This window comes from Strigops habroptila, chromosome 13, assembly GCF_004027225.2.
Source record: "Strigops habroptila isolate Jane chromosome 13, bStrHab1.2.pri, whole genome shotgun sequence".
NCBI lineage: Eukaryota > Metazoa > Chordata > Aves > Psittaciformes > Psittacidae > Strigops > Strigops habroptila.
The window spans coordinates 3034689-3057955 of NC_044289.2; the positions used below are offsets into that span (position 1 = coordinate 3034689).

Sequence of the window (23267 nt, forward strand, 5' to 3'; positions counted from 1 at the left end):
TCAGGGCTCACCTCTGCACCAGGCCTGGTCTTCGGGTGGGTGCAGCACTGGGTACCAGCCTCTGCCTCCACACTGTGCTCCCGTGCCAGCTCCAGGGCTGTGCTCCATCGCTGCTCTCCTGCTCCTCACAACCGGTCCAACCTTGTCCCTTCCCCTGCTGCTCCAGCACAGCACATCCCCGCTCCGGGCTCAGCATTCCCTCCTGGAGCTGTGTCTTACCTGGCACCCCTCACACCAGCAGCAGCGTCAGGACCCACCTCCACCACGGTGCCCCCAGAGCACAAAGGGGTGGGTTGGCTTTAGCCATCCCCGGGGTGAAGGTGCACAGAAGGGCCGTGCACACGTGTACCCCTGCCCAAAGCAGCCTGGGCAGGCAGCAGGCAGCCCCCTGCCCTCTGCCTCCCACAGAACAGGCACGAGAGCAGTGCTCGGATTGCACATCATGTTTTAATCTGTGGCTGGGGGCAATCAACCCCCCCAGTGCCACAACCCCCGGGAATGTCGAAGCGCTCCCCCTCGCAGGCAGGAGGGACCACTGAGGTGCAGTGACAGCAGCAGTGCTGCGCTGGCGCTCAGCACAGTCAGGCCTCAGGAGCAGAGGCTTTAATCTGCTGCTCTGGTGTCACCACGAGGGTAGAGCTGAGGCTGCTTCAACCAAGGCACTGCCGGAAAGGTGCATTGGGATTGCTTCCCTCTGAACTGCTCAGCTGAGGAGGAAGAGGGGCTGGAGGAAAAGAGCTTGGGAAGGAGAGGCTGCACCCACATCCCTGCACTGCTGCGCTGTTCCCAACCCATGGAACCTGGAGGGTGACACGTCTTGCCCTGCGCTGGTGCTGGTCCCAGAGGGAAGCACTGGCCCCCCTCAGCCTCTCCTGCAGTTCCTTTGCTTCCTCAGCACAAAGCTCCCACTCTCAGCCCACCCCATGGTCCCACAGGACCATTTACTGAGGTTGGGGCTCCCTGACACCCTCTTGGGCTGTATGTGCTGCAGCAGCCCAGGCAGGAGCTGCCCAGTGCGGGACTTGCAGTGGGATGCACTGGGGATTCAGGGATTATGGACACAGTGACTAAAGGCTCCATCATCACTGGGGGTCTCAGAGGCAGCCTGCACTGCTGCTGGCCTCGTGTGGCACAGGGGCACGCTTTGGGATGAGCACCCAGCAGGAGGTGGGCAAAGCAAAAGCAAGCAAGAGGCTCCTGGACAAATCCCACCAGGGCACGTGTCCCTTGTCAGGAACACTGAGAGGCCTCGGCACAGGGAAGAGTAGGAATTGGGGCAGCAGCAGCACCTGCAGCAGGGCTGGAGGGGCCTGGCAATGAATCCCACAGATGAAAGCTTGTGCTGACACATCCCCCCTTCTCCTCCCCTTCCCTGTGCTTTGGGTTTGTGTCTCCAGAAACAACAGCATCACAGAGCACACAACCAGGAGCAGCACGAGTGTCTGCTGTAGCCCCCACGGGACAGCCAGAGCTGTGCTGTCCTGGGAGGCCACGGGTGGGATGGGCAGGGGCAGGGACATGAGCCCCTTCGTCCTTCAGGGAAGCTGGGGCTGGTCCATGGGGCATCTGAGCAGCGGTGTCCTCCCAGCCCCTCCTCACCATCGCCAGCAGCTCAGGCCTTGGCAAGCGCACCCGAAGGAGAACAGCGTGGGGCAGCTCAGCTCCTGAGGCAGCAGCGGGATGGGGTCACATCCTCACACCAGGAAGGGGGTGTCCAGCACAGCCACCCCCGCCGCCACCCCCCCGTCTGCGTGCTCCACCGCCTTCGTGCGCAGGAGGTGCCCCGCGGCCTCGTTCAGCACCAGCTCCGAGCCCCGTCTGCAAAGGAAAGGGCAGCTGAGAACCCACACGGCCCAGAGCTGATGGCAGAGTCCCAGCACGGTTTGGGGTGAAGGGACCCATCCAGCTCCAACCCCCTGCCACGGGCAGGGACACCTTCCACTAGAGCAGGTTGCTCCAAGCCCCTATGTCCAACCTGGCCTTGAACACTGCCAGGGATGGGGCAGCCACAGCTTCTCTGGGCACCCTGTGCAGCGCCTCAGCACCCTCACAGGGAAGAACTTCTGCCTTATCTCCAACCTGGTCTAATTTCAGCTGGGACAATGTGACTCGTGTTCCCCACCCCAATGCGGGGCAGGTAAAAGCCCCAGGGCTGATGCAGAGGTCTCTGCACACAGCAGAGCTGTGCCTGCTCTGTGCCTTCCCTCAGCTGGTGCTTTGGGTGACTGCACACGCAGTGCCACGTTCTGAACGCTGCCAGAGTACATTTGTTTCTAAAATTATACCAGAAAGACTCAAATTTAGAAGCTCTGGAAACATTTCAATGGGCCTATAAGGGTTTTAAACAAAAGCAGCAGCTATTTAGGGTTGAACACGACTGCATTCAGCCTTCAGCTACTCCTGAGATAGTCGGGGCTTTAGAGAAGCACGTGGCTGCACCCGGGCCCTGAGCACTGCTCCCAGAGAGCAGGGCTGGACACACCAGCTCCACATTGCTGTTACACAGTCACTGCCAGCATCAGCTCATGGGCAGTGGGGCCAGAGCAGCAGTGCAGTGTCTGAGCAGTGCTCAGAGCTGCTCCCCGGGCAGAGGCTGCACGGCCAGCGCTGTTCCTGCACCTCCACCTCCCCACAGACAGCCCTGCTGCCGTGCTCACAGTGCAGAGGGGAGAATGCTCCCAACCCCAGTGCTGGCTGGGGCAGGAAACCACCCTGTAGTGGAAGCACCTTCTCACCTGATATAGACACCAAAAATCCCCAGCTCTGAGATGCACTCGGACACTTGCAGGGGGCTGTGAGCCCTCAGCAGGTAATTCCTGGCTGGCCGTGGCTTGATCTTATCCATCAGGATGTAGGAGTTTCTCTCAGGGCTGTCTCTGATCTTCTCCAGAACCTGCCTGAGCTCTTCACCATAGAGGTTGTTCCCTGACAACAAAACCAGCAAGTCAAGCACTGCCCAGCACAGCAGAAGCCCCTGGCCCCAGCCATGCACCCCCACAGCCAAACAGACCCAGCCTGGGGCTCCCCATAGCCCAGCTCCTCCAGGAGCAGCACCACCTTACACTGACATGACCAGTCACCACGGCTTCAAGTAGCTCCAAACCACCCACCTTTTGTAGACTGGTTTGGGTTGGGAGGGACCTTAAAGCTCATCCAGCTCCAACCCCCTGCCACGGGCAGGGACACCTTCCACTAGAGCAGGTTGCTCCAAGCCCCTGTGTCCAACCTGGCCTTGAACACTGCCAGGGATGGGGCAGCCACAGCTTCTCTGGGCACCCTGTGCCAGCACCTCAGCACCCTCACAGGGAAGAGCTTCTGCCTAATACACAATCCCAGACTGGTTTGGGTTGGAAGGGACCTTAAAGATCACCCAGTTCCAAACCACCCTGGCACAGGACCAGGAGCCACCACAGAGCCACCACCTCTCCTGCTCCAGCACAAGCAGCAGTGAAGCCCCACACGGGCCCAGCTCATACCTCCACCTTCTCGCTGCGGCTTCAGCACGAAGCGGTCGGGGTCAGCGATCGCCATAGCAGCCACCCTGTCCCCCTCTGCACCCTGCGGGGAGGATGGAACAGCAAAGCATGAGAGAGGAGCAGGGGCTCCCCAGGAACCCCCCTGTGAGCAGGATCAACAGGGTCCCTCAAGGACCACAGCATCTCCTTAACCAAAGAGAAACACTCCGCAGGCCAAGCACACGTCCGCGTGTCCATCCCTGCTCTGCCCCACTCACCGTGTCCAGGGAGTAGAGCCCAGCGAAGGTTGCTCTGATCCTCGCGACAGCCTCTGCGTGGCCGGGCAGCAGCCTCTCCAGCGTCCCCGGGCGGCTCAGCTCCTGCTGCACCTTCTTGGTGCCCGCCAGCTGGGTGGCAATGTCAGGGCACTTCACTGCCCGGGACCTCTCCAGCAGCAGCCGAGCCTCCCAGTTCTGAGGCAGAGAGTGACCGTCCCATCAGCACAGGTTTAAAGCATCTATCCCCTCTTTTCTCTTCAGTTATGGACATATGAGTTGCCTCCTCCCTCCCTGCCTGGCTGGGATGGGGTGGGAATAGCACCCTGGAGATGCACACATGGATTTCCCACCCCCTCTGCCTCCACCCCCTTCCCAGCTTGTCCAGTGCTGCCACCTCCAGGCAACAGCAAGATCTGGTCTGTATTAGCTGCAGCCTAATAGTCCTATAGCAGAGGACAGTGTGGTCTGTAGGTCAAGCCTAAACCCTTTAAGCTGGTGCTAATACCTCTGCTAACCCCTATTGTAGAGCAGCAGCTCAGTGCTGCGGTAAGAGGTCACCACCGAGCGGTTACTGGAGGAGAAAGCCACTCACTTTGCTCACTGTGTGCCAGGGACACCCCCATCCCTGTAGGGTCACAGCTTCCCAATGCCATCAGCCAGATGGGACAGGACTAACCCCCCTGGACAGGACACCCCCCCTGGCATCACGGAGCACTTCACACTCACTGGGTAAGGCCAGAGCATGGGTGGCTTTTTGGAGCGGAGGGCTCAGCACTGACCTGCTGGTCGTAGTTGCTTGGCACGTAGCCCTCTCTGTAGTACACCACCGCTACCTCCTGCCCGTCCCTGGAACACAAACCAGAGCCACTCACAGAACCAGGCCACCCCTGCCCGAACCCCCAGCACCAAGGGGGCTGCAGTGGGGTCAGGAGGCAACATCCCAGCATTTGCCCCTTCTCCTGGGCTGCTCTGCTCCTGCCTGGCTCTGCCTGGGGACGCTGCCAGCCCTGGCTCCTCTCCACTGAGCCCCAGCCTGAGGCACAGGGAGCTGACACCTCACCTCTGCCCTGACCAGCCACAGCCTCTGAGGCTCCAGCCCAGCAGGGAGGAAGGGAAGACCCTCAGTTTTCAACAGCTTTTGCCACCAGGAGCCAGGCCTGGGAGATGCTGGAAGCTGGGAGGGAACAGGGTCCTTCCCCAGTGGCAATTCAAGGCAGGACATCAACTCAACAACCTGCCCAGGCACCAAATCACCCTGCCAGGGCAGGGCCAGCAGCACCCTGCAGCACCACACACCCAAGCTTGGGCCACCCTGCACGTGCTCAGGGAAGCAGCACAGAACCTGCTGGCAGTGTAACTGTAAAGGCATTCAGCAGGACGAGGAGAGGATGCTCTGAGGAAGTGCACTGGATACACTTTAACTGTCTGCCAATGACAAATGCATTTGTTAATTAAACACAGCAGAGGCATCAAAGGTCAAACCAGGGAAAAATCAGCCTAACTACAGGAAAAACATTGCCATGAAACCATAGCTCCCTCTGGGCTTGTACAGCTCCAAGCACATACCTGGAAACAGGACAAATGTCCCACTTGGGACCAACTGCCAGCACTTGGAGCCTGTGACCTGCACAGGCCTCCACAGGGAGAGAGCAAGATGCTGAGTGCATTCAAATCCAACAGATAGCATAAAGACTTGGGATGCTTCCTCCTTCAGCACCCCAGCTCCCACTGGCAGAGCCTCACGTGAGCAGTAAACAGGAAATGGCTTTGGGGAAGCTTCTGGAACAGGCAGGACTTCTCCCAGCAGATGTATGTGGAGGAAGTGAAGATCCCACAGAGCTCTAAAGGCTGTGGCTTGAAGGAGGGAAATTACATTTCCAGGTGTAAGGGACTGGTGTGTGTATGCAAACAAAATCATTCCAGCTCTAAGGGAAACAGCAGCATGGAAGAGAACTGCTCTCAGAAAGGTCCTATTGACACTCAGAACATCCCACCAGCTTTGGCTGAGCATTCCCATTGCAGCCCCGTGTGCCCAACGCAGAGCCGGGATGCGCACCTTGGCTCATACTCACATATACAGCCTCCTAGCCTCATCCAGAGAGCCCTTCTCAAACACATCCCTGAATCGCTTCCTGATGACCCGAATGTTCCTGTCAAGAGAGGAGTGGGAGAGTCACCAGCAGGGAATTGAGCTGGGAATGAGAGATGGAGCCAGTGGCTCCAGCAAGGAGGAGCGGGAGGCTCCTTCACAGGCTTTACACTAGAGCCAGAGGAGTCCAACAGGGCAAAACAGCCCCTGGTTTTAGCACCTCTCCTGTGTTTCCCACCCAGACACTAGAGGAAGCAGAACATGTGCCTGAACCCCTGGATTTCTCCATCTCCCCTTTCATCTCCTAAAGTGTTTCTAAGAGAAGTTGGTGTTCTGGGGTTTTTATCCCTACACAACAGATTCACCCACTGTTGCCTTCCAAACCACGCGCTGCAGACACCGACTTCCTGAACGTTTTATCTCCCTCCTGCTTTCCTGTCTCTCCTCCACACAGCGGCAATGCGGAGCTGCTGCTGCGGAGGCACGGCATGATACGGGATACACCTCCCACTGCTCCAGCACAGCTGCGGGGCCAGACCTTTGAACACCTCCTTCTCTCCAGTGCTTCACTCCACTGCCACGCTGCTTCCTTTTGCTTTGGAGCTTCATTATTTAAGCTTTTACGAAATGCCCTGTGCCGAATCCCAGGTCAGAGAGCAAGCAGGGCCCTCATCAACCCGCTCTGCTCCTCACTGTCTCATCTAAGAGACTGGGCGCACAGCAAAGCTACCAGGGGTGCAGCTCTGAGGACTGCACAGGCTCAATATCAGCAGGGAATCAGCCCTGGAAACCAGTGGCTTTGATGCTGCTGGTATTTCCAGCAAAGAGCTGGTGAGAGGCTTTGGGAGGTTGGTGAGATGAAGGGGGGTGCTGAGGCTGGGCAGGAGGCCACTGAAGGAACGCTGAGAGAGCTGCCCAACAGAGCACAGAGATAAGCCCAAGATAAAGGCTGCCCTGTTACATACCAAGACACGGCCTCTCACAGCCCCAGAAACTAAAAGTGTTTTGACTTTATCCATAAGTAGGTGACAAAGTTAAAAGCAAATGGATTCTGCACACTTCCATCTTTCCCTGGCCTGCTCCTACACTCCCAGTGCCTGCTGGAGAGCCTGGAGACACCCCAAAAGCTGCCTCAAGGGGAACACCATGATCTGGCAGTAGTTCACTCTGCTTCCCTTCTCCAAGCCTGTACCACCTCCTTCCTTTCCCATCCCAGGAAAATCCAACCTTTACCTGTTCCAAAGCTCATTTTCTACACATCGCTGATCAAAAATGTTCCTCTGGACTTCCTCCACCAGAAACATCACCACAGCACTGGAAGAAACATCAAAGACATCACTGAACCCAGAAACACTCCATGTGCACCCAGGATCACCAGCTTTTGACCTCTGTGAGCTTCCTGCATTGCTCCTGCTCGTTTTCACCAGTGTCTCTATGGGGCAGCAGTCAGCACTGCTCCTGTGTAACAACCAAACCAGTGCGGGGCATAAGCCCAAGGGCAGGAGGAGAAGCAACCTCTGTGCAGGGTTGTTGAACCCCACAACTCCTCCAGGGTCCCCCTGCCCCTCTCTGCCTTTGGGACACAGCAGCTTTGTGCACTGAGACAATGCAGTGCTCTTCCCAGGGTGCCCCAGGCTTGGAGAGCAGCTTGTCTTGCAAACAGAAAGCACAGTTTCAAACCCAAACACATGCATCCTCAGGGCAGACAAGATAAGAGCAGCCGCCAGCACCTCCTCTCTCCTTACCTTGGAGAGCCATAGAGCTCCCAGGCTTTGGCAATACCCAAGGCAAGGCCTCTGGATGGGTTGTTGGGCAGCAGACGTGATGCCTCCTGAGGCTTTCCCAGCACTTTCAACACCTGCCTGTGGAACAAAGAACCCTGTAAATACCATGACAGCCCCTGGCCAGACCTAGGGAGCTGGAGGTTGGGAGCATGCAGAGACAGGCTGTGCAGCAGGCCATGCATACAGCTGCTGCAGCATGGGCCAGAGATGCTGCCTTACCCATGGACCGCCACAGTGCGGGAGGTGAGGCCTCCAAAGCTGGCAGCAATGGTGTTTATTTCTATCTGCTTCAGAGCTGGTGTCCCATCCACCCCACAGTCAAACATGTAATCAGAGCGGTTTATGCCTAAAAACACAGACTGGAACAGAGGGGAGGTGAAGTGGGGGCTCCTGATGCCTTTAACTGCAAATCCCTTTGGTGATCTCGCTTCCAAATCCTCCTAGGACAGATCCAGTCACCTTCACGTGGATACAAACCTCTGCAAGAAATGCCCATGGGTGCTTTGGCCCTTGCTTAGGGACCACAGCCCTCCTTAGCACTCCAAAGAGTTAACACTTGCTAGAGTAAAGGAGGTTCTGCAGGGAGAGCCTGTCAGCACAGGTCCTGACACGGAACACAGCCCTGCACTCTCCTGGGGCTCCCAGAGGACAAAGACATATTAAACCCTCCCAGTCCAGGCCTGGCTGCTTCCAGCAGCACTATCCAAAGGGCACGACCATCAAACAGGACAAAGTCCTGAGCTCACAGGCTGTACCCAAGACATTGTGGGGTAGGGAGTGACCAGGCTGACCAGGGGACAGTCCCAAGCAGCAGCAAGCCTGCAGCCAGAGCGCAGGCAAGGCCACCACGGTGCAGAGGGACACTGAGCACTGGGGTCTCCTGGCAGGTACCTGAGCCAAGCCTTCCTCCAGGACTTGCGTGTGGATCCTGAAGAGCCGAGCTGTGAAGTCATCCACCTTGATGGTGCTAGAGAGGAACACACATCACATCAGCCCCTTACACTGTCACACAGGAACAAGGAAGTTCACTCCTCTCCAGAAAGAAAACCTTCCCAGGGACATTCACCAGCACAAACAGCAGGGCTGTGGCTGCACCACGTCCTGCAGCACTGTTCAGCATCTCACCATGAAAGGAGTCTTCATCAAGGGTGCACAACCATAGCACAAACCCACTTTGCTCAGCACAGCACTCTACAAAAAGCACCATGTGCTGAGGTGACTCGTTTGTAGGGCAAGACACCAGCAAAAGCAAAGGAATGCAGCAGAATTCTGCACAGGGGAAAGGAATGAGAAGCCCCTCTGGGCCTGCACACACAGCTCATAGAGGAAGCTTCACAAGCTTCGTCAAATTCCCATCCTGCTGGGCTCCAAATCCCACACACCCTGGCACCACGTGCTGCAGTGGCCCTGCTAGAGAAGGTCTGGCTTTTCTTCAGGATCCCAAATCCCTGAGCCTTGGAGCAGCACCTCCAAGGAGCTGCCCTGAGACAACGCAGAGGAGGCAGCACAGGGCAGGCACCTGAGTGCACCCAAGCCCCAGGCGCTGCATTCCTTCACCACAGGTACAAGCAGGTTCCCACAAGCTCTGGCTGCAGCCAGCTCTGGAACAGACACAGGCATTTCAACAGCTCTGAGGGGCCAAAACAAGCAGGACACTGGAAAAGAGTCTCCTTTGCTCTGTCCCAGTGCCAGAGAACCAGCAGCACCGCCCCCCCCCAGCAGCAGCTCCACAGACAGCAGGAAGGTAAATGGGTTTTGTGGAAGCATCAGCCCTACAGATGATGGGTTCCACAGTGAGGGATGGTCGTTCCATTACCCAGAGGCTGTGGGATACCTTCCCAGCATGGCTGGGAGAGCAGGGGACACTGGGTGGCTGGTCACAGGGAGGGATGGGAGGAGGAACAAACACCTCTTCATAGCTGCAGGCAGAGCTGGTGGTTATTGGACCCAGCAATGTGAATTTAAGGCCCAGGGGCTATCAAGCTCACAGTAAGAATTCACAACCTTGAAGCACTGGCAAAGCTGAAGATCACTGCAAGGAGTCACCTCTTGGCCAGATGTCCCATCTCCTGAGGCACAAGACGACCTCAAAACACAGAGACTTGATGGGAGTTATCTTAGGACAAATAATGCAGGAAAGGATACGCTTTCTGCAGAGGACAGGAGTGCCTGCCTCAGGTGAAGGACATGAACGGATGGAAGGTAGGAATGCTGAAAGGTGGTAAATGCTTTGCATTTAAAATGGTTCACTCAAATGCACCACTAAAGAGCATTACCTGGCCAGAGTGTGCTCCAGGAACTCCTTGTTTTGACTAATAGCATCCACCAGCATGTTAAAGTCTTGCTGAACAGCGTACGCTTGCTCAAACAGGGCACTGGGGACTGCAGAAGGGAGCAGCGTGAAGGGAGCGAAATTCACCACCTGCAAAGATGCAGCAGCAGAGAGGTCAGGCCTGTGCAGCTCAAGTGGGACTAAAGAGGTGCTGCCTCTGCTTGTGCAAAGGCTGAGGCCACCCCCAGCCCCCCTGGGTGCACCCTGACATGTGCGTGGCTCAGCCCTGCTGAGCCCTGGCTTTTGAGGGCTTTAAGAGCATCCACAGGGGCTGCGGGAGCAGCTGCTCCAGAGCTCGAGCTGGGCAGTGCTTCCCTCAGAAGGATGCTCTGTTTCCACCTCCCCTGGAGAGCACTGTCTCCAAAATGCCTCCGCTTCAGAGCAAAGGGGAATTTGCCATCCTGGGTTTCAGCCATCAGAGTTACTGCCTTTGATCCCTGCTCACCGAGTCCCAGCGATGATTCCAGACCTCACAGCTCAGGCACAGGGCCACCCTCAAAGCCAAAATATGACACCAGAGAGCTCCCAATTCCCCTTGACTTTTACACAAGACAAGGGACACTGGCAGCGTATCTGGCCTCTCCTCCCAAGCTTCCTCTTCCTCTCACCCTTCGAGGTTTCTTCAGAGCTCTGACCTGACTATGGGGTTGACAGCAAGGAGCAGCCCTCGTGGTGGAGGCCTCCCTCCTCGCACCCCTGCCAGGTCCCAGCAGAGCTCCCTGCTTGCTCCAAGCTCCTCAGGGACCCACCCCTGATAGTGTCCCACTCCTCTTGCACAGGGGAACATCCTCCTCAGAGACCCTTCCCAAGATCTCCCTCCAGCCCCCTCAGCCCAGCTGGCTGCCAGGGATTCACCAGAGGTAGCCCCACACATCAGCCACGCCCATCCCTGTCACCTCATCCCAGGCATGGGGTGAAGGCAGCACGCCCTGCAAGAGATGCTCCCCTGGTTCAAAGGCTCAATAGGGTGCTCAGAGGCTGGGAGAGGGATGGAATCCCACCTCCTGGCAAATTCCTAAGCCTTTCCAGGCGTATCCCTCTCCTTGGAACCGCATCGCAGGACTGTGTCTCAGGGAGATGCACTCTGCAGCGGGACGGGGTGCGAGTTAAGCCCCCGGGCTGCCAGGCTTCAGCCGGGCGCTCCCTGCAAAGCACCCTCAGGATGCAGCCAGCTCCTCCCGCGCTCCCCGGCTTTGCTGACTCACAGCCCGGCGGGACCGAACCCGCCCCGTGACCGTGCCCCGGCACTTACATCGGAGGCGTTGGGCTGCCCCTCGGTCCGCATCAACACGCCCTCCAGCAGCGCCGCGTCCACGGCCACCGCCGCGGCTTCCCGGATGGCCGGTCTGTCCCGCAGCACGTCCTCCCAGGGCGCAGCCATGGCCGGCGCTGCGGGGCACAGCACAGTCACACACCCGGCACGGAGCCGCACCGCCTGCCCAACCCAGAGCCCAGCACCGCGGGCTGACGCAGCCCGAGGCCGCGGCTGGCCTCAGGGAGGCCCATGTGGCGCCCCCGCGGCCCGCGCAGCGCCGGGCAGCGACATCCCGCCCTGCGCCAGCCGGAGCCCGGCAGCGGAGCCAGCCCAGGGGGCTGCACCCGGACCCCGCGCCCCGGAGCGGCCCCGCCGGCCCCTCACCTGTCCCCAGCGCTGCGGGCCGCCGCCGCAGCACGCGATTGGACAGCTCTGCCCCCTCGCCCCGCCCCTCACATGGATTGGCAGCTCAGCCGACCAATCAGCGCGGGAGACCGGCAGAGCTCCGGGGGAGGGGAAAGGCGCTGCGGGCGGGGCTGAGAGAGCGCGTGAGTGGCGGGAGCGGGGGGGTGCGTCACGGGGAGGTGTGACGTCGGGCCGTGACGTCACGCGGGTGTGCAGCGCGGTCTCTGAATGGCAGCTCCTGCTCTGCCTGTGCCGCCCCGGGAGGGGAGCACGGCGGCACCCCCGTCTGCTGCCCTCCAGCTCACCTGAAATGAGTTATTATCTGGCATTAATCAATTATCTGATTGATAATCAATTATCTGCTGCTCTGAATCTCTTGTCCACCCAACCCAGGCACAGCTACAGGTTGGGCAGAGAAGAGATTCAGAGCAGCCCTGCGGAGAAGGACGTGGGGGTGTTTGTTGATAAGAAGCTTAATATGAGCTGGCAGTGTGCGCTTGCAGCCCAGAAAGCCAACCGTATCCTGGGCTGCATCAAAAGAAGCGAAGGAGGTGGTCCTGCCCCTCTGCTCTCGTGAGACCTCACTTGGAGTATTGTGTGCAGTTCTGGTGCCCTCAACATAAGAAGGACATGGAGCTGTTGGAGCAAGTCCAGAGGAGGCCACGAGGACGATCAGGGGCTGGAGCACCTCCCATATGGAGATAGGCTGAGAACATTGGGGCTGTTCAGCCTGGAGAAGAGAAGCTGCGTGGAGACCTCAGAGCAGCTTCCAGTGTCTGAAGGGAGCTACAAGGATGCTGGAGAGGGACTCTGCATCAGGCACTGTAGCGATAGGACAAGGGGTGATGGGTTCAAACTGAAAAAGGGGAAGTTCAGGTTAGATGTAAGGAAGAAGTTCTTCCCTGTGAGGGTCATGAGGCACTGGAATGGGTTGCCCCAGGAAGTTGTGAATGCTCCATCCCTGGCAGTGTTCAAGGCCAGGTTGGACACAGGGGCTTGGAGCAACCTGCTCTAGTGGAAGGTGTCCCTGCCTATGGCAGGGGGTTGGAACTAGATGAGCCTTCCAACACAAACCAGTCTGTGAGTCTATGATTCTATGTTAACTCATTGGCACTTCCTTCTGTACTGGAGCTGCACCATCCCTGCCTTTGCAGGAGCTGAATCTTGTCCTTTGCAGTCAGGGAAACACAGAAGCTCTGCAAGCCTGGAGTTGGAAATAAAGAGCCCAAACTGAACTCGTGTTGGAAACATCTTCATGTTTTCCATTCCTTCAACATCATCATCGCCTGCACCCCTTTGCTGTGGTGTACCAACAGGACCTGGGGACCACGGTGTGGCTGGGGGTACCCGCATGCAGCCCGGCCCTCGGCAGCCCCATTGCCCATGTCCCCCCATTGTTCCCAGTGTGAGTGCACCTGGGTGTCCCATGGGATGTCCCTGGCCGTGTGCTGTGCTGCAGTTCGGAGGCTCCCATGGCCTCAGCATTCTCTGGGATGCCCCACGGCATAATGCAAGCTGATCTTTTCTCCCACTTTAGATGTGTATTTGTGCTGACTTTGGGTTCCTCAGCAGATAGGGTTGCTCTCTGCTCGTGTTCCGGATAGATACAAGGCTGGGGGCTGTTCCGTGCCTCCCCAGTTGAGTACATCTGGTGAATCTCAGGTTTCAGAGCAGTTTCATAGACTTGCAAGATGTTCATTTCCCAGCAATGGGGCTTGAAATGGCAGCATGACAAATCGAGGGGGTTAGTTCTGCAGGAACATGTCTGGCTTAGCAACAGATAAAATTGGTTTATGTGTAAATAAATCCAAACCAAACCAGGTCCTGCCTATTTTTTTATTTAAATGTACAAAGGAACTGTCAGTCTGAACTCTCTGCCCTTATGATAAGTGTAATAAAATGTGTAATAAGTGTAATAGAAGTGATAAATAAGCCAATTCTAACACATTTGCCAGTAAGGTACCATCAACACAACAGCGTAAAAAAGATTTATTGTCATTCCAAGGCAATTGTTTGGGTACCTACTGGAGTAATGTAGTTACTTAAGCATTTTCACAGCACATTAATGGTGTAACTATGAGGGTCCAGCAAAAGCAGTGGGGCTGGGCTTGGTTTGTGACTTCCATTATAAAGGTTTGGAGTCATCGATTGCTGGTGAAGAGAGGGTTGTGTGGTGCTTGTGTGTAGCCAGCAGAACAATGGCTGAGCACCAGCCTCAGATCTGCCTCTTTATTTGGACTTAATTTTTCACTAATGCAGCTTTGTATGAGCAGCAGAACAAGTAAATCCACATATGATGCTCAGAAACTGTGGGAAAACGTGAATTATTTCATTGACTCCAATGTCTTGCCTGTGAATACTTACTTTTCTGCCTGCTTTACCAGCAGGGATTAGCTTGGACATTTCCTCATGTCAGGGAATGAGTGAGGGAAGGGGCTGGCATCTAACCCACCTCCTGCTCACAGTGGGACCATCCCTAGCACTGATCAGGGTGGCTGTGGCTTTACTCAGCCAAGCCCTGAAAACCTCCTAGGATGGAGACATCCTTATCTCCTTCATGACCCAAGAGAGATGTAAGATGCCCCAGAGCTGTAAGATGCATTGCTGGACTGCCTAGGAGGAAGAGGGGATCCTTTCCTTGCTTGGTCATTGACTTGCTGATGACTTTGGGCAGGTGGCTTTATCCTTTGCCTCGATTTCCCATCTGCCCTAAGAGCTACTGTTATCCAGTAGCAAAAGCAGCACCAAGTCTGGAACTGCAGCAAGTGCCAAGCTCCACAGCAAGTCCTCTCCCTGGAACCTGTCTGCACAGGAGGGTCCCTGACCCGTCTGACTGCAGAGAGGCTGTGAATGGAGGCCAGAGGAGGCCCCGGAGCTGCTGCGAGGGCTGGAGCAGCTCTGCTCTGGAGCCAGGCTGAGAGAGCTGGGCTGGGGCAGCCTGGAGAAGAGAAGGCTCCTGAAGGGGAGACCTTAGAGCAGCTCCAGTGCCTAAAGGGGCTACAGGAAACCTGGAGAGGGGCTTTGGACAAGGGCCTGTAGGGACAGGCCAAGGGGAATGGCTTTAACCTGCCAGAGAGGAGACTGAGATGAGCTCTTGGGCAGAAGCTCTTCCCTGTGAGGGTGCTGAGGCGCTGGCACAGGGTGCCCAGAGAAGCTGTGGCTGCCCCATCCCTGGCAGTGTTCAAGGCCAGGTTGGACATAGGGGCTTGGAGCAACCTGCTCTAGTGGAAGGTGTCCCTGCCCGTGGCAGGTGGTTGGAACTGGATGAGCTTTAAGGTCCCTTCCAACCCAAACCAGTCTGGGATTCCATGATTCTATGCTGTATACATACACATATATTACCCTAGAGCATGACAGCTGAGGAGGGTGCCAGCTCACACATGTGCTGTGCTCACACATGTGCTGCTCATGCCCTCACCCTGTGGCAGCAAGAGAGAGACCCAGGCAGGGGCACCCACAGCCGGAGGCATTAAGAGGAGGGTGCAAAGGCAGCCCCTGACCCTGGGACATGCCTGCCCATGGTGGAGAGATTTCTCCAGCAAGCACTGGGCAATGCCTGTTGTTACACTTGTTTGCCCTCCATAGACAGTTTATTACCGGTGGCCAGGACAGGTTGGGAGATGACTGGCTCTTTATCCTATTACCAGTGCCAGGAGTTGTCCAGGTCATTGCAAGCCTCTTAGCTCTGCTCTGAGAGATCTATTGTTGAAATGAAGCTCTGTGGCTATAGCTCTTTAATACACCCACCTTGTCTCTTTCTTTTTCCTCTCTGCTGTCGCTTTGATCAGTAGCAGTGGATTCACACCTTAGTTAATACAGATCCAGGCTGTAAATCTGGAAGTGGACTGGTGATCCAGTCTTGTCTCGCTGGTAAACTGCCCTGTGCTGGGAGCCTGCTCAGACCCCACCATGGGGCAAGTGGTTCAACCACACGCTGGTCAAGGGATGAATGTGAGGAACGAAGTCCAAGAGTTTTAATGACGATGCAGAAGGACAGAGTTTACTCAAAATAGAAGCATTTCCCCTCTCAATCCTCAGTCCTGGCAAGGTCCTGAGTCCCCCCTCCTCTCTTTGCTCTTAGAGTCTGAGAAAGGACATAAAAAGCTTGAGTTTCTAAGCACAGCATTGCAAAAAAATGGTCCATTTTCATCACAGAAAGCTGGTAAATGGTGCTGCCCTGTCCTTGGGAGTTCCCAGAACAAATGCAGCCTGCTCAGCTGGGAAAAGTCTTCTTATAGAAAACTATGACTTGCCTTTTCTTTCTCTTTCCCAAATTCAGTCTGGAGAATGAGATATTTTCTAGTAGCCTGGGGAGGATTTGTACGTGCAGATAGCCCATAATCTCTGCTGCAACATAAGAGAGCCACAGAGCAGCTCAGAGAAGGTTACATGATAAAAGAATATGGCAGACACAGTAAGTATTTGGCATGTTACGTGCAACAAAAGATGAACAACAGCAACTGGGACATTATCTTTGTTTGCTAAAAATAGAGTCCCTCAAAGTTTAAAGAAAAGCACTTTATACTTGTAAACCTCTCTTCTGGCTGTTAAAGAGCCTTTAAAGATGGGCTTTGTGGCTTTGGGATGTCACGTTCCCTTTCCAAGGCTGCCCAGGGCTCAGACAATTGAAACTCAATACAGCATCAGCCACAGTGGGGTGCGTGGGGAGAATAAATAGCTCTGACATGACCCTGCTTTTCTCACTCCTGGCACATGAGTTCTGCAGCAGGTACATCCCCCCTGCTGCCACGTCCCCACCGGGATGCCCGTGGCACAGCCCAGGTCCCCCTAGCCGCGCAGGGCGGATCAGCCGGGCACCAGGGCACTGCAGAGCCACCAGCAAGCGCGCAGATCCTTTGCCCACAGCGCTGCTGAGGTATGCGCTGGCATCTGATCCACTGCAGCTGACGGGCTGGTGCAGAGCTGGGTGCGTGGCTGCCCGGCTGTGCGTCACTGAACGGCTCCTCCACCGCGCGCGGGCACACTCGCTTGCCCTGGCACCCTGTAAGGGGGGCAAACCAAATGACGCCCCAATTCTCCTTTGCTCTTCCAGCTGCAAAGAAACCAACTGAGCCAAGCCCGAGGTTTTGGCCAACCCTATGATGTCTCAGGATATTTGTGCAGTAATAGAACTCATTTTTGCAACAGAGCGGTACCAAAGCCATTATCTTGATCGCGGGAGTGGAGGGATGATGTGATGTTCAGCACTAGCCAAATAACAGGAGAACAATAGGGCTATTTTCATGGAAGAGGATTTAGAGGGCTCCCTCGGGAGCTGAACCTCTCACTGGCCCAGCATGCACAAGAAAAACAAGACAGAGCTCTTGCACCCTGGCTTCTCTGTCAGATAAATACCAGCTTCAGGCAGGGCATGAAAGAAATCTATTGTCTCTAAGGCAGTATTTTGATGCAAAATGCTCTGGTAAGGCCAGCAACCTTAAACCCCCCACACGTGTGCCTATTGTTTGAAGTGCAGAACAATTGAAGGGTGCTCTCATGGACTAAAGATAGAAAGGCAGCTGGTGCTGTCCTTTTCCTTGTAACTGAGAATAAAACAATGCCCAAGTATTGTCTGCATTGCTGGAGCGATGACATTGGACTCTCTGCCAAGAGAGCATCTAAAAGATCAATGAAACCCGGGTTATTTATAAATGGGTAGTGTCATTTCTTCCCCAAAGTAATTTCACTTCCTTAGCTCTTCCACCAGGCCTTTCTGCACCGTGAAGTGCTGTGGAGAGAGGTATAAATAGCACCATGCTGCGAGAGAGGCAAACCGGAGCTGCCGCGCTGAGCTGGCCGTGGATGCTGATCCCTTCTGATCCCTTCTGATCCCTTCTGCCATGGGAGCAGGTCCCTGCAGCAGCCCCAGCAGCACGATGCTGGCCGTGCATGGACCCAGCAGCTCATCCCCCGGACCAGAGTCCCACCAACACCAGGACTTGCTTCCTAGCGGAGCTTTAAGGGAGGCTTATTTTACTCTCTGGCCAACACACGGCGGTAGCATGGGCTGTGTGTGTGTGTCCCCAGCTCAGCTGCTCTGCTGGGATGCTCAAGGTAACCCTTGAGGCCAAACGCATGGGACAGACTTTGCTTAGAGACAGGGACATCTTGCAGGGGAAAGCCAGAGTCTGCAAGATGACATCCCACCAGGATGTATCCAAACTAGAGACTGGAAACCTGGAATCAGACATGCGCTGCAGCTCGGAGAGAGAAAAGGCCATGTTGTCTGATGGGCCATAGTGAGGTGAGAAGGTCTCCTGTCATGACGTGAGGACATGCAGGAATATTGCTCCCTCCTAGGTGACAGCCAGTCTTGAGAAAGGTCCAAGCCTACCAGATCCCATGAAGAACTCCCATGTCTGTTGCCACTCCATCATGAACAATGGTCCCTTGCCATGAGATAGGCTGAGCTCAATCTAGTGAGAGGCTTGATGACCAAGCACAGCGGAGAGGACAAGCCAAGCAGTGTCTGAGCCTGGAGTGAGCAGGATGCTGGGTCATTGGGCCAGGAGAGCAGAGCCATGGCCTTCATCAAGCCAAGGAAACATTGCTAAAGCCAAGCAGGTCCCAGCCCAGTGCAGCCTCTTCCATCAGCTTATGTCCTAGACACCACCCCAGTCTAGTTTCCCATGGAGAGAAGGAGAAGGTGCATGAGGAATGGAGAGAGCAGGGGGCTGTGATGGGATCATCCCAAGGACCGATGCTCTGTGAGCAGCTATTGAAACCAGAACAGGTAGGGCACTGCAGGGACAGATCCTGCACACCAACTGGCAGAACCGCGTCCCAGCTCTGGTTCTGAGCAGGCTCTGCACCTCCCTTGCAGCCTCCAAGGCAGCTCTTGGTCATGACTCCCCATGGTTGCCCTGTGCCAGGGTCTGCCCTGGCAGCCAGCTGCAATTAGGGTGATATTAAGTATTCAAATGAACAGATTCTCTTTGCTCTCACTGTTTTGAAGTGCATTGCCAAAACCTCAAGTATCTTCACTGAAGGCTCAGACATTCCTGTAATTTCTGCTGTGTTTGCTACAACCTTCATTCCTAAACAGATGCTTTACAGTGGCAATGCCCAGAATAAAGGCCCTCAAACCTCAAAGCTGGTAAATTCAAAGTGAACAAACAAAACCTCTCCAATTGTCCCAATCTCCAGGTGACCTCACTGCCTCCATGCCCACGTGTGACCTTGCTTGCTAACTGTGGACACTCATTTCACACATCGTGTCTCTTCCAGGTACCTTCTCAATCCCGATATTCATTTTGGAGGCATCCTGCATGCAGCGCAAGCATGGTGTCTGGAGAGTCAACCTCCAGCATACCCAAGCTTCCCAAGCCTCATGCCATGGTGAGCTGCACCTCACCACTGCACCAAGGTGCTCATGGCAGCAGCAGCATCATGCGTGTTCATGAAGGGTTCTAGAGGCAGCACTTCACCCCTGCCCAAAGGACAGTCAGCTCAGGACCAGTACTGGATGGGACATCGAGGCATCAGAGCACTCATGCTGGGAAGTGCCCATGGAGCTGTGAGATGAGGGGATCCAGTGTTAACCCTATCCAAGCCCCACAGGAGCCACTTTGGGGTCCCCGCAGTGGCATCGCCGCTGCACCCATCTCCCGCTGGTGTGAGGGGTGCATGGTGAGCTGTGCTGCGGTGGTGGCTGCTGCCTCCCTTGCTGTGGTGGGACAGGGCTGTGGGGCTTTGGGGGTTTGCTTTGAAGGGAGCCTTGCATGGCCAGGCTGCGCCATGGGCCGCTGTGGGACTGGCAGTGCTGGCCTGTCACCTCCGCCTGTCCCACTGTATGGAGACATTCCCGCTGGATGGAAATATGCCTGAAATAGCCCCTCTGCAGATTGTCTTTATCTAATCAGCTGCCTTCGCACTCCCCTGCAGTGCATTTCAGGGAGCTGATAGCAGTGATATGTGAAGTGTGGAAACCTCCAGCAAACTGCTCGGCACAGAGAGTAATTCTCCTTCCTGCACTTATCAGAGCCTGCTAATGGGAAACATTCCTCCTGGGGGTCAGGGAGCAGGCAGGGGATCTCACTGGAGAGGCTGGCTGAGCCTCTGGCACCCTCCTGCCTCTCCAGAGATGGGTTGGAGCTGATCTGACCACCAGATGCTCACTAAAGGAGCAGCTCTGCAGTATAGTGCTGCTGGTGCCCTGTCCCGCGGGGAGAGGTTTGTCCAGCCTTTGGGGTATCTCTGAGGAGCCCCATCCTCTTCCATATACCCCCTCCTCATGCCCTCTGTATCATGGAACACCAACATCAAGTACAGAGCTATGGGGGGAAGAACTGAGGTGCCTCAATGGTCAGGGCAGATGCTCCCACTGTTGAGGATGGTTGTGTAGGGCTGGTGGGACATTGGGGCAGACTGCTTTGGGCAATAGCCACCTAAAGCAAACTCCTCTTGGGCTCCTCGTTGTGCTCATGGGGTTGTGTGGGAGGTCCATAGGAGCCCTGAGGATGCCGTGGGCATGTGAGCAGGGCGCAGCTCAGGCCTTGCCAGCAATCCGAGGATGAGCTTCCTACCACCCTGAAAACCACATCACAAACACCAGCGCCAAAGGCACCCGAACCCAGCGGAACTGCGCTTCAGCAGCTGCCGGAGCAACCATTCCACATTTCCCCTTTACAGAGTTGCTTGGCCTTTGATGGACCCTGCTGGAACCTCTTCAAAGAGGGACAGAAACCAGGGCGAGCAGAAGGAACTGCCGAAGGAATCTCCGAAAATAAAACCTCTTTAAAGACAAGGCCAGGAGGGGGTGAGCGGAGCCCTGGCAAGAATGTGCGGGGCTGGGCCAGCTGGTGGGGCTGGGCTCATCCCACTGCTGGGTGCTGGGGGCAAAGGTGCTTGGCACCAGACACACCAGAGCCTTGGGTCCCTCCAGGCTGTGGGTGGAAACCTGACACGGAGCCCAGGGCAGAGGCAAGAGACCACCGGGGTAACCTCAAGGGACCTCTGGTCCTCCGGCGCCCCTGGCTCTTCAGGACACTGACACTGCCACCTCGGCCAGGTTGGGCACCTCCATCATGGGTTCTCATAGGGGATCTCAGCTCTGGTGTCCCCTGAATGGTGTCCCCAGGGTGATTGCAGTGTCCTCATCACGGAGTCCAATCCTGATGAGGAACTGAGCCTCTGAACTGAGCCTGGTGAGACAATGTCCACATGGGGCATGGAGATGATGTTGCTGATGTGCTCAGAGTCACCTTTTTCAGGCTACAGGCTCTCCTCCATGGGAGCATTTTAATTCAAGGGAACACTGGCACCATGCAATGCCCTTACATTGCACAGTGCAGCCAATGAAGGCAACATCCACCCATCCCTGAGCCCAGCCATCCTCTCTGACAGGTCTGCGGTCCTCCACTCCATGAACGTCCCAGGCTTCACTCCACAGCAGGGTGGGAGGGCAGAGGACCTGCCTCTTGGTGGAGGGGATGGGACTGGGAGCCCAGACTGGGGAGTAGCAGCAAACCATGCCTGTGCATTGAATGGAAGCCTGGTGGCTGCTGGGCTTCAGCAGAACCTCCCTGCAGTGCCTGGCTCAGGGTCAGGGCAGGTTCTGGGGCTGCAGAAATCTCTGTGCACGCTGGGCTGTGTGCCCAGCCTGCAGCCACATGCCCCAGGCAGCTCCTAATGTTGCTATTCTGGCCATGGCAGAGGCCACTGCACATCCAGGCTGGGCACAGCACTGTGCAGCTAATCCTTCATCACCCCGTGCCTCGGTTTCCCCTACTCTACAACCCCAAGTCACTTTGGGGTGTGAGGGGTGCTGAAAGGGGAACAGCAAAACCCTGTAGCCATGGGCCCTGGTTTTCCAGTATCACCTTGATGGGGTTATTTCTATGTCCCCAGGACATGACCACATGAGTGAGGAGCGAAGAGGTGGTTTGGCACCGAAGCCCTTTGCCCTGGGGAAGGTGTGTTCTGGTCCTGTCTTTGACAGCAGCATCTCCTGGGCTGATGCTGGCAGGAGGGAGATGGGCTGCAATGAAGCATCCAGCCCTGCTTTGCATTTTGAATGCACCAAAGCAAAGGCAAAGAGGACCAGAGTGCTTGGTGGGCAGGCATGGGTGTCCTTCAGCAGCATGGGTAGAAACCTCACTACACTTTGATGCCAGCAAACAAAATGGCTTTTCCTTGAGCCTGTGGCATGGCCATCATCTGCCTGGCCTTACTGGGTCTTGTTCTCGTCTTGAGCAGCCCATGGTGGTGCTGCTGGATGATGATGTGTGTCACAGTTCCAGGCTGTGGCAACCACCTTGTACACAGTGTCTTTGGATGCTGCCTGGGTAAAATGGTGTGGAGAAACCAGCTGAGAGGTTCTGAATCTGGCCTAGCCATGAACCAAGCTCATGGGAGCAGGACCTGGGGGTTACTGTTGGGCAGAGCTTGTCAAAGCAGAGCTCATCCATGCAGCGAGGCAGAGCAGGGGGCTCCAGCCTGCGCTGGGGTCTGCCCACAGGCCACTGCAGCTCAGGGAGCATCAGGCCCCTCTGACAAAACTGACTTTCATGCATATAACTAGAAAAGTTGATTCTGGTGTTTGTGGTGGTTGGTGTTAAATGGGCAGTGGCCTCGGGAACAAGCCAAACCCTTTGAGAAGATGACAGTGGGGTAGCAGAGACCAAGCCCTGAGGTCCTGGGCAATCTGTCCGGGGAAAGGCTGAACTGGAGCTGAACAAGAGGTTGGGATGCTCCAGCTCGGAAAGCCAGCAGCCACACACACATCCCGCCAGACAGCAGCTCCCCTGGCAGGATGTGGGGAAGAAGCAGGGGGGAATGTTCAGGTTCGGGAGGGAATGGGGAAGCTCCCATCCCTCTGCTCCCCACCAAGCAGGCAGCAGCATGGGCAGGCTGGGAGAGCTGCACTGCCTTCCCGAGCTGGAGTCTCTGCCTTTGTACTCGCCTGACAATACAGGAATAAAAATAACCAGGCTGCACTTGCAGAGAGATAAAAGCGAGGTTTGCCTTTTGTGTCTCTCTGGGCAGTGGGACAGCAGCACCAATGGAACTGTGTGGACATGACACATGGGAATTTCTGACATATCTTTTCCCACTCTGACCTTGACAGACACAATAAAAAGGGGCTTTGCTGCACGCACTCAGCCACTCAGTCCTATCACCAAGGTTAGTAAGAAAGAGCATGTCTGTGTTGCACGCTTGTCCTCTGCTACTAACCCGCTTCACCTCTGCAGGGTGGATGATCCCGGAGGACAGGGGCTGACTGCGGCGGTACAGGGGAGGGTGGGACAGACCTGCACCAGGAGCACTTTTGCTAAGGGCTGTGTGCTTTGCCAAGGTGCTGGTTACTAGCAGTGGCTATGGTTGTGATCACTGCAGAGTCCCGGAGCTCCGCTGGGTGATACTGCAGTAGATGGATATTGGAAAGCACCATCGTCTCCAAGCAGCTCTCTTGGCGATCCTGTAGAAGGGGTCTTCCCAGGGATAATACCTCCAGCCTTGCTTTTATGTTCCAGCAGACCCCGGTCTTTGCAGAGGTTTTGTGCAGGGTACCAGGGCTCCAGCAGGTCTGTAGAGCTGGAATAGGCTTGAGCTGAGTTTATCAAGAAAAGGGGTGTCGTTGATGATCTCTGGTGACACCTATAATGCAAATGAGGGTTTTGACACCAAAGCGGTGCCGGGTCACCCAGCTGGGGCTGGATAGCAGCAGA

General features: G+C 56.0%; 1 protein-coding gene across 1 annotated transcript; it reads right to left on the reverse strand.

The window, feature by feature from the left end:
• Window positions 1–428: 428 nt before the first annotated feature.
• Window positions 429–11630, reverse strand: GSS (glutathione synthetase). The gene is made up of 13 exons (XM_030502524.1): window positions 11578–11630; window positions 11191–11327; window positions 9883–10028; window positions 8498–8573; window positions 7826–7965; window positions 7568–7684; window positions 7056–7136; window positions 5806–5883; window positions 4513–4579; window positions 3734–3928; window positions 3477–3558; window positions 2736–2925; window positions 429–1818 (listed from the first exon to the last, which is right to left on the reverse strand). The coding sequence occupies exons 2-13, from the start codon at window positions 11317–11319 to the stop codon at window positions 1695–1697; spliced, it is 1425 nt and encodes a 474-aa protein (XP_030358384.1). The 5' UTR covers window positions 11320–11327; window positions 11578–11630; the 3' UTR covers window positions 429–1694.
• Window positions 11631–23267: the final 11637 nt, after the last annotated feature.